Source organism: Acomys minous (assembly GCF_964271855.1).
Source record: "Acomys minous genome assembly, chromosome: 19".
Classification (NCBI taxonomy): domain Eukaryota; kingdom Metazoa; phylum Chordata; class Mammalia; order Rodentia; family Muridae; genus Acomys; species Acomys minous.
The window spans coordinates 34,425,174-34,439,307 of NC_140499.1; the positions used below are offsets into that span (position 1 = coordinate 34,425,174).

Sequence of the window (14,134 nt, forward strand, 5' to 3'; positions counted from 1 at the left end):
AGTCTGTTTTCCTCCCTTCTTTCTTTCATTCGTTTCCATTCCCTCCCTCCCCCCCCCCCCTTCTCAGTGCTGTGGAGCCTTGCCTTGTTCTCCCCCTGTGGAGTGCTCTTAGACAGCCAGTGTTGCTGCTTTCCCTCTAACAGGAATGCAGTAGCTCACAGCAGAAGTCAGGAGCATTTTTTAATGGCCTATCAGTAATAGACATAGTTTATCAGGAGCCTACTTTATCAAGCCTGATGGTAAATATACTTAAAAGTCACACACACAAAAAAAATCTAATGACTTAGCATTTCTTAAATACTAACTGAACAATCGGAGGTGGGGGTAGAGACACCAGGTGGATGACTGCGTCCTAGCTAATCAGTTTCCACAGGAAGCCCTGGACAATGATCAGTTCCTTATGGACTGCTACCCCGAGAAAAAAATACTATTATTTCATTTTACTTAGTAGATCAAGGAGGCTTCATTTTAGAATCCAACTCAGAAAATCCCGGAATACCTCACATGGAGTAAGCATCAGCCTGCACATAGGCTGTCGGTGATGCTGCAAAAACAACCCGCCAAACACAACACACCTAGGAAGCTCAGCAGCAAAAGCGCAGAGAAAGGTAGACATTTCTTTTGTGCAATGTCAACTGCTTCAGATTCAGATCTCAGGTTCTTCCCTAACTCGACTGGAACACTTCTATGGCGAGGCCACTGCACACAGAGCACAATTGTCTGAAATTACAGCGAAGCCAGATGCGAATCAAAAGGTGCCACGCACAGGGAAGAAGAAGTCACTGCTGTGTCATTTAATGAAACCCACTGTGCACTGAGGCCATGGGCAGCCAAATTGAATTTTAAATGGCTCCTACAAGAGGCTATAATCAGGATCACCACCAGTGGAGCTGAGATGAATGAACTGATTTTTTTCCACCAGGGGATCAAAATAGAACACCATATTTATGCATGAGACAAAAAAAAAAAAAAAAGCCTACAAAAAGTTAAGGTGCTCACCTTTCACCTTTCTGCCTTTTGTTCAGTACTTGGACAGGTCTAGATGCTGTCTTCCCCATGGAGGTCTTTTGTTAATGTACATTATGCAAAAGGATTTTTATCCCACCTTGATTTCCATTTCACTTTACTCCAGAGAGTAAAAACTCCTCCTGCCCAGTGAAGCCTTCCCTGTGCTCCTGAACCACCACATAATAACTGCCAAGCAGCTGGCCTTCCCCAGGGGAAGCTTAACATCCACCATGAAGTCAGGTGCAGCTAGCCAGCTTGCCTTTCAGCCAGCACAGCCACACGGTAAGAGAGAGCATGGAATGGGAAAGCTCTGCCTTTTTGAGAGTATATGAAGAAATATCTTCTCACATGAAGTTTCAAAACCGTTTTTATAATTCTGTCTTTTCTAGTCTTGATCATTCTTATGGGCTCCGTGTTCAATGTTGGCAACTTCCTGTTTGACCTCAGGCCTTGAAATGCTACGAGAATTTGAAGGACGAAATGTCCAGAGCTGAGATGACTGTCTTGCTGTCCAAATCTGTAGACATCTTCCTCCGCTTGAATGACTGTGTCCTTCCAGGTGTCACTTAGACTTGAAACCTGAGTGGCCATTGCTGCTTTACCTAGCAATGACAACCAGTTGCCAGCATCCCCCCACACTCTCTCCCCCCCTTCCCCTCTCTCCATCTCTTCCTCCCTCCCTCCCCCCACCTTCCTCTTCGTCTCAAACACTTTCCAGACTCCAGCACAGAATCAACAGTACAGAGTCCCATAATCCAGTGAGAGGTCTTACTGGAGGATTTGAGGGAAGGGAAGGGAAGACAGAGACAACCCTCTTCCAAAGGCACAGAGAGGATGGATACTCAATGGCCATGAGGATTCTGTAGAACACTTCACAAAGTGAGAATGTGACCAGCAGAAAATCATTCCAGAGCTCCTAAGGTATATACCCTTGCCTGGCCCCTGCCCCCCAACTGCCCCAGTAATACTGAATATTTAGAATAAAGGATTCAAGGTCTAAAGCTAAGTTTGGGAGGGCACACCATGCGTTGACCTTTTTGTCATATCTATGCGTACAGACCTTTGCGTAGGTATGCAGGCAAAGAGTCGTGGGGAGATATAATAGAAGCTTCTTAGCCCTTTCATCACAGTTGTTTGCACAGTTTCTGATACTAGAGTTTGGACATCTTGACAACAGATGCTAACATCAACATTCAACACAAGGCTAGCATATGCCATTCTGGAAAAAAAAACTTCCAAAAAAGCCCATATTATATTGAGTATGGAAGAGAGAGCAAATTATTATCACAGCTCTCTCAAGCATTTTGCTGGACTCCAGAAATAAGGTCTTATTTTAACATTTGACTTTGTTCTTTCCCTTCCTGGGACTCTATGTGAGAATGACATTTGCAATTTAATTTTTTCCAATCAGAAGTATAATATCTTTTTTTTTCTCAGATTGACTGTAACTTGGAGGATAGAGTGCAAAACGAAAACAGTTATATCCCCCTAATCAAATGCAGAAAGACAGACAGACAGACAGACAGTTACATTAAAAATAAGAGACTAGGGTAATGTCTCAGTCAGAAAGGCATCTGCCTCAAAAACAGAGAACTATTATATTGGCCATGTATATTTGTGAAAAATTGCTGCATAATACAGCTCCTAGGTTTCTGCCAGACTCATAAGCTGAGTCCAACAGAGAAAATATTCACCTAGAGGCAAGAGAGATGAACAAGAGGTTAAAAGCATTTGTTGGTCTTACCAAGGACCAGGATTGGCTCCTGGCAGCCACGGGGCAGCTCTCAACCCTCTGGAAACTCCAGTTCCAGAAGATCTGATACATTTTACAGCATCTGAAATCACTGCACACATATGGCCCACAGGCACACATACAAACAACACACCTCTCTCTCTCTCTCTCTCTCTCTCTCTCTCTCTCTCTCTCTCTCTCTCTCTCTCTCTCTCTCTCTCTCTCTCCACCCCCCCATGCACTCATGCATGCATGTACACAAAGACCACATGGACACAGACAAAGCGCTGGTACATATAAAATAAAACAAATAAAACTTCAGTGTTCACCTGTGTTAAGAGATTCACTGTTCATCATGCTCAGGAACTCTATCTTCAAAATAAAACATGAGATAGCTTGTAAAAAGATTTCTCTTTATGTGTATATGTGTGCATCTGCATGTATATGCACATGTGTGTGCTGCCCTCAGAGGCAGGAGGGAGAACTAGCTCTTCAGGAGCCGGAGTTACAGGTAGTTGTAACCCACCCAGTGCTGAGGCTGAGAACCAAGCTTGGGTCCTCTGCAAGACTATCAAATGTTCTTAACTTGTGAACCATCTTTCCAGGTCCAAAAGGGAGCATTTAATTAGCACTTTAATCGGATAGTGATAGCACTTGTTGCTTAATCAATTTTTAAAAATGGGAATATCTTTGTTATTACTCTTTTGGTGTTGTTATTACTCTTTTGGTGTTCTCATCCATAAAAACAGTGAGTTACTTGCTTAATTAAGGTGAAATGAAATTGTACCACGGATTTCTCCATGGTGTTGGACCCAGAAGAGCTAGAGGGGCACACAGTAGTCCAGTCTGTGCTCCTGAAGACTTCCTGTACGCCTCAGCACACAAAGGCTCTGTAAAGATCTGTTGTCATGGAATCTGATCATTTTCATAACTAGCCACTTTGAGCTCTTCTTGTCCCTGCTAATGAGATTAGTCCTGTTAGCACATCTCAGTACACACAGAAATGAATGTTCCTGGACCCTTCTTAGGAGGAGACTTGAAGAGCAACAAGGTCAGTCCTGAAGGCATCACGAGTGAACATTGTGGACCGCTGTAGCTGTTTTCTGATTTTAATGCACACTTACAGAGCCACCGTGCTTAAGTTGGAAGGTTCAAGTCCCGATGGTAGAGAGTGATACCGCCATGTAGTGCGTGGACTTTGTGCATCTTCTGATTCCATACAGAAACCATGTAAGGGTCTCAGTTGTCTTTCCTGAGCTCTTTCCAGCAAGTGGCTATTAATTCACATTCCTCATCGGGTTCCCTCTGCGACAAAGCAGCCCGTATACCCTTGAAGCTAACCAACCCATTATTGACTCCAGCCTCTATAGTCTCTAGCTATGGATAGATTAGCTGGTGGCAACAGGGGAATAGGTGAAAAAGCACATGACTCTCTACTCTGAAAAACTACAGAGGAACTGAGGCAGGTCAGACATCTCAGCAATCTAAGAGAGAATGGCTGGGAGGCTGCTGACATGGTCAGCCCTGTGCCATGCATAACCCTGTATACTTCTTACAAATTACTGTAGTTATTATTATTTCAGAGCTGCAATGTTAGAAAGAAAAAGCAACATTGGTTACTCAGACTGGGCATAGGGTTGGCGTGCCGACGAGTACAATTCCCCAGACAAAAAACCAGGAGCCTAAGGACACCACCAGAATATGAGGCTACATCACATGATCTCAAGGTGAAGGACTCAAGCCCAGCTCTGGAAATATCATCTTTCTCAAAGTTTAGCATTGAAATAACAGTTGGTTCTCCTTTGCTACATAGTTGCATGCATTAAGATAACCACTGCCTAAGGCACGCAGGATAGTACAGGGAAGAAGGCGCTCTGCGAGTAACAGGTCTGTCTCCACAGCACTGATTCTAATGATCTTCTCCTCAAATCTTATTCTCCCTAAATAACAAGTCTGACGGCTTCATCTAAGATTGACACCTGCATAATCTACACCGAGACCCACACAGTGTGACATACACAGAGAGGAGCATGAGGGTTCCAGTGCGCAGCAGCACTGGCTTGTTGTCCAAGGGTTCTGTGCGCCAATCAGGCCTGTCATCCTGGGGGAAGCTTGGTAACCTGTCCCACCTGGCTTGGCCTTGCCATGCTGAACTCTGTCTGGCGCAGAGCTCTGGATGCTCCACAGGGGGAAGCTCACTGGTAGTGTATCTAGGCCTCTCACTGAACTAAAAGAAAAAAATGCTACATTGAGTCCCTACATGAGAAGCTTGGAAGCTTCATAGGAAAGTAACAAAACAATGGGAAAAGTCCTTGATCAAAGCTCAGAAAAGCACTTCAGGTAGAAAATAAGCCTGCCATCAATGGCTACATGAAAGACGCCATTCAAGACATCGCTAGGTGTAAATACATAAACATAGGTGTCAGGTGTTTTATGAATGAACAGCTAATGTGTCATCATTCCTGCACATAGAAAGCTAGACCTTGGAGCAGGCAGGCTCTGGCACACACTGTCAGTATCACATCACACAGTGTGTCTGCCTGCTCCCACCATAGCAGAGTCTGCATCTCCAGCTCAGGCTCATCCCTGTGTAGCATCAGTACACGCGGTTGTGATGCAAGGCTTCTGCACATGTGTTGAAGACCAGGAAGCTGATCACTAATCAGAGCTGGTTCCTCTCGTGCCCTCCGGACCTAACCATTACAAAGGTGGACATGGTGGTACAGGTTAGCCAGGGGCTGCCTGGACACGTCCCAGTGAACACTTCCTTACTGGAGACCCAGACCCATTGTATGACAACTACGGAGTCTAAAATGTGGGCTTGTTTTTAGTTCTCCTCCTATAAAATCTTGTTTCTGGTATAGGAAAATGATAAATGAAGGGAAGTTTTATGTAACATGGATGTTATAAATATATTATGAAATGCCTATCATATATTTAAAAATAATTCCAGAAAAAGGTGACAAGAACAAGGCCAATGGAACCAACACGTGCCCAACAAATAGCAAACAGCAAAGGAGAGGACCTTTTATGGCTGGATTGCGGAAGGTTCTATGTAGTCACAGCACAACTACCTTTAATCCCTGGAAGCCAATCATTTACCATTGTAATATATAAATGTTTTTCATAGAGCAGCATTTTAAATGGCCCTCAGAATTAGCACAGTGTTATCACCTAGAAACTTGTCAGGAATGCAAATATCAGGCCCCCTATAAACTCCTGTGTGTGTGTGTGTGTGTGTGTGTGCGCGCGCGCGCGCGCGCGCGTGCGTGGGCATGCGCGAGTGTGGGCGTGCATATTTGTGATTGAGAGATATAGAGTGAGAAAGGGAGGGAGAGAGTGTATGTGTGTGTATGTATAGTATATGACTGATGAGAGAGTGTGTGTGAATATGAAAGAGTGTGTATGAGAAAAAGACTGTGTGTGTGAGTGTGTGTGTGTGTGTGTGTGTGTGTGTGTGTGTGTGTGTGCATGCACGATTGCTATCCAATTAAAGACATGGAGCTGGGGTTGTAGTTTAGTGATAGAGCACTTACCCAGCATGCGTGTGCCCCAGAAGACAGAAGGTATAGACTGACTGACTGAAAATTCTCTCTCTCTCTCTCTCTCTCTCTCTCTCTCTCTCTCTCTCTCTCTCTCTCTCCTCTTTAATGGCTACAGTGTTTGGAAGAATATAATTTCATATTGTACAAAGACAGAAGTCAGACATCTATTTTTTAAGAGCACTCTAAGAATAACCCATGCATACCAATATTTTTATTATACATATTTTCAAAGCCTTTCTACAGGCCTTTTAAAAACTCAAGAAGAGTAAAAATCCAAAGCTCACTATTTTTAACTTATGGTATACGCATGCCTTCTAATAAAGACAACAACAATAAAGTTCACCTACAAGTTACCTTGGGGACAGGGGTGTACACTGGTCTCTTGAAATATTCCTAAGACAGAAGGTATTCATACAGAAGTCCCATCTGATGTTGCTCTACTGGCTGAAAGGAGACATTTTAACCTTTGATCAGCCATCACAAGATACTCAAATTCAAGGTTGACACTCTGTCCTTTACCAATGTTCCAAAATCCTGCAGGGGTGACACTGCCCGATGTCACACCATATGGGCAGACTCCAGACCCAGCAGGCAGGGGGAAGCAGGATGCCTCTGTATCTTGCCATTCCTCTGCTTCCTGTTGTTTTTGGAACAACCCTCACTTTAGCTAAACATAACCCTTCTGAGTGATTCATTTTTAGTAAGAGAGTCTGCCTCCCGGCAGAGCCGCCTGAATGCTCTTGCAGCCTGACAGTAGCCTCCAGACTCTCAGAACTCGCTGATTTGGCATCTTCTGGTCTTTCAAAATGCTCACCCACTATGTGAAGAATCAAATAATAGAAAACTACAAACAATACAACTTTTGTGAATTAAGAAAAGCCCAACTATGTCGTGAATAACTAGAGAAAATCTTCCCAAGGCATTTTGTGTTGTCGTCTGTTCTCCTATTAACTGTTGATGACTGGTGACAGAGTGACAAAATCTTTCTCCATGCCCCAACTTATTTTTCACCTCTAAATTCACTATTATCTGTGGTAATGGGCACTTAAGATATAGAATTTTTAATAACTCTCTTAGGTTTTAATAGAATTATTTCTGCATGACCTAAGAAACATGCACAGGAAGTAAGATAATGCCAACTGTTGGAGACTAGTGAAACAGATAAGATCACTTACTGCATAAGCGTGAGAGCCTGGGTTCAAGCCCCTAGCACACATGTGACATGCCAGGTTTTGTTGTAAATGTAAGCAAAACCACCACACTGCTGGGCTAATGGGCTGCTGGTCTACCCAGACTCAGTGAAAGTCTGTGTCAAGGGAGTAAGTTTGAGATGGATACAGCAAGACACCTGACATCCGTCTCTGGCCCTTGCATGCACCTACAGATGTACACAAACTACACTGGGACAGTAGCACACACCAGAAAGACACCAGGAAGGAAGGAAGGGAGGGAGGGAGGGAGGGAGGGGGGCAGGGAAGGAGGCAGAGAGGGAGGGAAAGAGCAAGGGAGAGAGAGAGGAAGGGCCAACCATATCAATGATGTCTACTGACACTTAATGTCAGTAACTCTTACCAAGCAACTGGCCGTGAAACATATATACAAAGAAAAGCATGGAGATGTATATGTGTGTACATATATTTTAATATGTACATGTATATAGAGACTTATGCTTTTCTTTGTTTATATCTATGTGTAATGTATACGTATACCTTTCTCAAGTGTGTGTCCCCTTGGGTATTCTGTAAAGAGAAGATTTAGCTCGATATATTTCATAAAAATCTACACATAGCTTAGAGAGGAAGGGGAAGTCTCCTGGGTCTCAGATTCGCTTCCTGTTGCTTTCCTTCATTACACGTTTAAAGATAATCAATAAAAGCTGATTTCTCTTTGTAAGCATTTTCCTATTCTGCCAGAAATAATAGCGGTGTCTGCTTTCAAATGAAAAACAATGGAATGTAATATTTACCATAAGAAGAAAAAATGGAACTGCCTGAGCACTTTTCCTGAGCCAAGTAAAACAACAGCAAGCTCAGTTTATTCTTAAAGAAAAAGATCCATCTCAATAGTCCCAGCACTGGTTCTGCTCTAAAAGTCTGGGCATCAACAAGTTTGCAAACACCACGCTTACATTTCCACTCTGTGACATCTGTCTTTCCTAAGAGTTTTACTACATTTCTCTGTAAATATATGTATTAAAGCCGTGCTGAATGTAGAAGCAGGCTGGAGAGACTTTCAGGCCCCCAAAGCACCCCCACTCCCTTACCCCCCAGGCACTGTCTAAGATGCAAAACCCCAGTAAAGCTAATTCCAGATAAGAAGGCAAAGGACTGCACATAAATCTAAGTCTGGCGTGGAAACCCAAAGCTGCTTTGCTACACCCATTTTCAGCATGCTTTTTTACAAAGTTTTATGATAAATAATCTGAAGTAAGGCACTGGAGCTTTCTGATCTGTACCAGACACTTCACAATGGCCATTTGAATGGCCTTCCCTTCTGGAGTCCTCATGGAAGGCTACAAGAAAAATATCAAGTGGGAGGATCATAGACTCTCCCTTTGTTATGAAGTTACACATGCAATTTTTGCAGGTTCCCCAAGCTTCCTGTTTCCCTTCAGTCTGTGCAATCTAGGCAGGCTGTCATATTTCACCAGGGCATATTGTAAATCAGACAAGTTCAGCCAGTCAGCTGGAAGGATGGAGGTTAAAAAAAAAAAGCCCAGTGGAAAATATATAAAGTGTAATTAGAACCATATGAGCAGAGATAGTGAAGCAATACTTGCTGGAAAAGTACCAAGTGGAGATCAGACCTGGCCTGGTGTCACTGAGGCTCTCCAGTCCATTTGGGACAGCACACATCACTCTTTAAACGTTGTATTCTTTTCTTTCCTCCCCAGAAAAAGTGCCCAGAGAGGTTTAAGGTCTCACACCATAATCAGCCTAGAGTTATATTTATAACCCACTGAAAAACATAGTTGCCAAGATGAAAGTACTCATCTAAACCTTAGTTGGAAAAGTAGTGTAAAGCTAGTAGGGGTCACCATTATATCCTCCAGGATCTTACAGGCTTATCCTGATCACAACATTGAATCAAACACCTTTTGCATTTTTCTATGAACTCTTGGCCTCCTAAAGAACTCAAGTGTCTATCTAGCAATGCAAAGACAATCCATGGGTCTACTGTTGGGCAAAAGAGCAAGGTAATACAAAATACAAACTATCTGCCTAGTCCATAGATTACAAACATCCCATACATGCTTGTCTCACATAGGTGGTACACAGCAGGCCAAGGATGTATATCCAAGGATGAACCAGCATGAAGAACCCTGACACTGTAAAAAGTCTTGGACTTTGCTGGGTGTATTAGATAGCCATTTTATATCTATTTCTCCTCATATTCCAAATGTCAATTACAATTGCACCAATGGACCACTGAAAGAGAATTTTCAATACAGCTTTAGGATTCTATGGAAACAACCCAAGTATAGCAAAGTCACTTACCCCCAAGAAACTGTATTCCTCCAGCCACTCTTCCTACTGTCCTGGAGATGAGATCCGACACACAGCAACCCATAAGGGCAGTGAGAGCCACAAGGAGGAGCAGGCCACAGCCCAGGCCTGTCACTATGGTACAGATCCTCCACTCTGTGCTGGGGATGCCCTGGAAGGAGGCATAGCGCCCGCATTCCTCCACCATCACCATCATCTGCCGACTCTCATCATGCACTGGATAGGAGCACCTCCGGAAAGTGCCAAAGGACACGGGTTTGCCCAGCTGAGATCCCCAGAGCCAGTAAGGCATGAAGAAGCCCACACAGGAGGTGGCAGCACAAAGGAAGGAGAGCAAAGCCCAGATCACTCCAGTACAAGTCAGGCTGGATGCCATCTTTCACCAGGGGATGCAATGAGGACTCAAAGTGATTGTCCTGAAGGTGGGAATGAAGGCGGGTGGTCACTAGACACTCCCAGGGAATCCACAGTTCTTCAAGGAGGAGGCAGCTAAGCGCTGTTACAAATCTTCAGTCTTACAATGTATCAACCTCTCATTCTTTGTAGTAATGATGGTGGCCCCTGGTAAAACAGAACAGGAAACAGTGGGAGTTAAGGCTGCCTAGCTTATTTATGTATGCCCACAGAAGCTCTACAATGTGCAGTTAAGACACTTCAAGCTTCCTTCAATGTTTCCGAAGCAGTAAGGACTAACTCTCTCCATACCCATCTCTATACGAGTTATGCCAAACTAGCTCAAGCTTTTCCATAGCTTTATCTCCTATAAAATGCCCCCGAGTTACCTCTCACAGCTATTTACTTAAAGAAACGGACTGCTTCTATGTGCTAAGTCCGTGAGTTCATTTCACCTACTCACACACTCAATGCAATGTAGCATTTTTACTTGTGGTTGACATAATTCAGGATAATGAAATAAAACGGGCCCTACTGTAGTTTATTTGGCTTGCAAGCTCCCACTTGGTTTCTAGTAATCTCTCTGCATCTCTTGGTGGGCGTGCCAACCAAGCTAATGATGCTGGTAACTTCTTACAGTTTCAGAGTATTGTAAACTTCCCTGAAGTCACTCATCACCCAGGGATAGGCATTGGATAGAAGCAGGGTGGACAATACTGAGAAGTCCCTCACCCTTAACCTTCTTTGGCACAAGCAACCCACTTGTGTTCAACGCCTATTTTGACTCACTGGCTTCAGTGACTTCACCTGCTGACTTTTTCACCTGTGTTCAACTCTAACCATTAGAGAGGGCACTCACACTTTTCCAATATGCAGTGTCAAATGTGAGCTCTTCAAAGGGTTCCACTTGGCCTGGGCTTGCTTACCTGGCCACACTCTCCACAAAGAACGCAAAAGTACACCCACCCTCAGGTTCCCTCTGCAACCTGCATCCACACTCCAGCTTCAGAGCCTACAGCAAACTCTTGTTGCCTCAGCTTTACCTTCAGTTCGGGATTCTACCCAGAAGGCGCTCCCTCTGGCTACACTTTTGAAAATCTTGTCAGCTGTGGGCAAAAGCTGAAATTGAGTTGGTTGGGGGTGCCCCACAAAGGTGGGGGTAGGAGGAAGGAGGGCCTCTTTCTCAGCTAGAGTGAGGTGCCCTAGTCCAGATCAACCAAAGCCACAATCCTCCCACCAAACTGCTCAGCACATCCACCTCTCTGGGAGCCACACACATTCCCACACAATGATCTCTGGATGCAAAGCAGCACAGGGAAGTTCTTGCAGCTGGCTCTGAGAAGGGACAGATAAGGGATGGGAAGGCAGCACCCCCCTGAGGCCAGCAAGCCCACAGCTGAAGCATGCTGCTCAGAAAGTCAGGGTACAGGGCACAGGACCGCGGGGCTCACTACTTACCGGGCCTGGAGGTGGCCACCTTCCCTCCCAAGTCCCGGGCGCAGCGTAACTTGCTGTCTTTCGCTGGCCAGGAAGACTGTCCTAGGCTTCAACACAGTCCCGACAGAGATCGCTACGACTCTGGAGAGCCAGGGTGGAGGGTCAGGAGGACCCGCCCTGAGAGCCTGTGGGCTGTGGCCCTGAGGCCCAGGGATGCCGGCTCCAGCTTTGGCAGGCAAGGCAGGCGCCGCCTCCTCCCCGCCCTCTGCTTCCAGCTGTCCCCTCCCCTCTTTCCCGCTGTGCAGTCCTGGAAGCGCAAGAGTGGGGGCGGCAGACAGACTGAGAATTCAGGGAGAAAGTTGCAGCTTTCTCCACAGCTTCCCAGGGGCGCCAAGGCTACACCCGACCCCTGTTTGCTTTTCTGGGTCAGGCATTGGGGTCTGGAGCTGCAATCTTCGCGCATCCTTTATGAGGACTCTGGTGGGAAGTAGCCTCCGCGATGGCTACAGTGGTGTCTGTGATCTCTAAAGGGCTCCTGAGACCTGGCCACTTCTTTGGAGGACAGAGACCATGACTGGTGTAGCCTCAGGAATGGGAAGGCGCATGCTATGCGAGGCTGCTGGATTCAGTGAAAGCAAGGCAAGCAAGAAGGCAGGTGGCTCCTGCAGCCAGCCTCTCCCAAGGGCTGAAAACCTTGGGAACCTCTTTCAAGACATTTCTCTTCCTCTTCTTTTTCACCCTGTTTCCTCACCCCCTTCCCTCCTCCTCTGCCCCCTCACCTCTTCTCTTTGCTCCGCCTCCTTTCTCCCTCCCTCAAGGAGGGGGTCCTTTCTCTCACCCCCTCCACTCCCCAACCCTTGGTCAATCCTAAAGTCTACTAGACTTTTGGGTTTCCCCTCTGGAAATCAGCTCGTTTGATTTTTCAGTGACTTGCCCAGGTTCTGACTTGCCATCAGCATTTAAACCTTGTGAAGATGGAACTGAGTCCTCTTGGTGACTGGCTGAGCACCCTACCCCACCCCCAGCCTTCACTGAGGACAGTTCTTTTTAGAAAGCTGCCACCTGGGAAAGACAACTTTTGAAATACTTTCCCATATCCAGTTTTTTTTTCCTATGATGTGCCTTTTCAAAGCAGTTGGAAGTCATAAAATGGATAGAAATATATTTCACAATAAAAGTTCAAGAGCACAATTTAATTAGCAGCATCAGCTGGAGACAGGTTGTTTCGAGATCATTTGAACATTTTTAACAGATTTCCAAGCCCTTTCCTTGTAAGAGGATGCTATGGGTGATGGGCCTCCCAGAAAAGCAGTGCAGTCCACCTTAAGCAGTGCAATCCACCTTAAGCTCACTACAATACTCATGAGAAGGGGAGGGAAGAGTTCCAGGGAGATACTTGGGAGAGTCTGGAGATGTTTATGATGAGCATGACCCAAGCCTGGGAAGGCCCTACTGGCAGCTGGTCCATAAAAGCCAGGATTCAGCTCAGTAAGTACACAAGGCACACCTGGAATAATGTAGCTTGAAGTGTGACCAGGCCAAGACTAGGAAGGCATGGTTCCAAATGTCCCCTGTTTCAAGCTCACTGGTGAATCCCAGGTATAGAGGTTTAGATTTGGAGTTTTCCTTTGTTAATTTAGGTTTTACTTTGTCTTGTGCAAATCAGAAGTTCCTGGGCTGGGCGGCCATATAATAACAAGTCTGACTCCTTGATAAGTACTACTGCTTCGCTATCGCCGATCTCATATCTGTGTAATGTGGAGGTACCAGATGCCAGCATAGACAAAATGACACAGTGGCAGCCGGGCTCACCCACACGCATGCATTCACTCACACACTGCGCACTAGAGAACTGTCCTAGGACACTTTCTCCAGCTTAGGGGAAGGAGCCTTATGTTCACAGTGACACAGATTGTCAAGGAGGCATTAGTAGTGATCACCTCACCTGCAGAGTCGTTCATTACTGTGTGTCAGGACACCAGGCTTATGAATAGATGGCTTGATCTAATTCTCAAAAAAAGGAAGGAAAAAGCCATGAAGGTGATTAGTATTTTACAAAGAAACAGGTGATTTCCCTAGAAGCATATAGCGAAAATATGGGCTCATTTATAAATCACATGATCTGTGTTCTAGTAAGGAATATAAATGTTGTCAGAGAGGTTTGGCTGATATAAAGAGAAGAAACGAAGATGTCAGACCCTTTGCATCCCATTGGAACAGAGTATAAGTTATGTGTGGAATCTTTGTACTGTCCCTCCTGGGACTCAGCATCCCAACTCAAACGAGTCTGTTACCTCACTGTAACACAGAGCTTGAAGCCAATTACATTTAGTGTTTCTGACCTCGGACAGCCAGTGTGATGACAACATGGGGGCACTCCTGCCTTGGAGGAGGGCTTTGGGGTCATCTAAACTTGTCCAAGTGCATGACTTCACAGATGCGGTGACAGGCTCTGAATCCCTCCAATACCTCACTTGAAGCAGGGGCCCAGAATCACAACTCCTATTCCTGTT

General features: G+C 45.2%; 1 protein-coding gene across 2 annotated transcripts in view; it reads right to left on the bottom strand.

Moving 5' to 3' along the window:
* The window catches only part of LHFPL6 (LHFPL tetraspan subfamily member 6), a 191,489-nt gene extending 177,791 nt beyond the window's left edge, over positions 1-13,698 (bottom strand). Inside the window, exons 1-2 of one of the 2 annotated variants that reach the window (XM_084768646.1) lie at positions 13,567-13,698; positions 9,783-10,352 (exon numbers count right to left, since the gene is read on the bottom strand). In XM_084768646.1, the coding sequence (XP_084624772.1) occupies positions 9,783-10,167 (385 nt within the window). In that variant the 5' untranslated portion in view covers positions 10,168-10,352; positions 13,567-13,698. Of the gene's footprint in view, positions 1-9,782; positions 10,353-11,642; positions 12,047-13,566 lie in introns of those variants that run through there. The other variant, XM_084768645.1, reaches the window with a different exon arrangement.
* Positions 13,699-14,134: the final 436 nt, after the last annotated feature.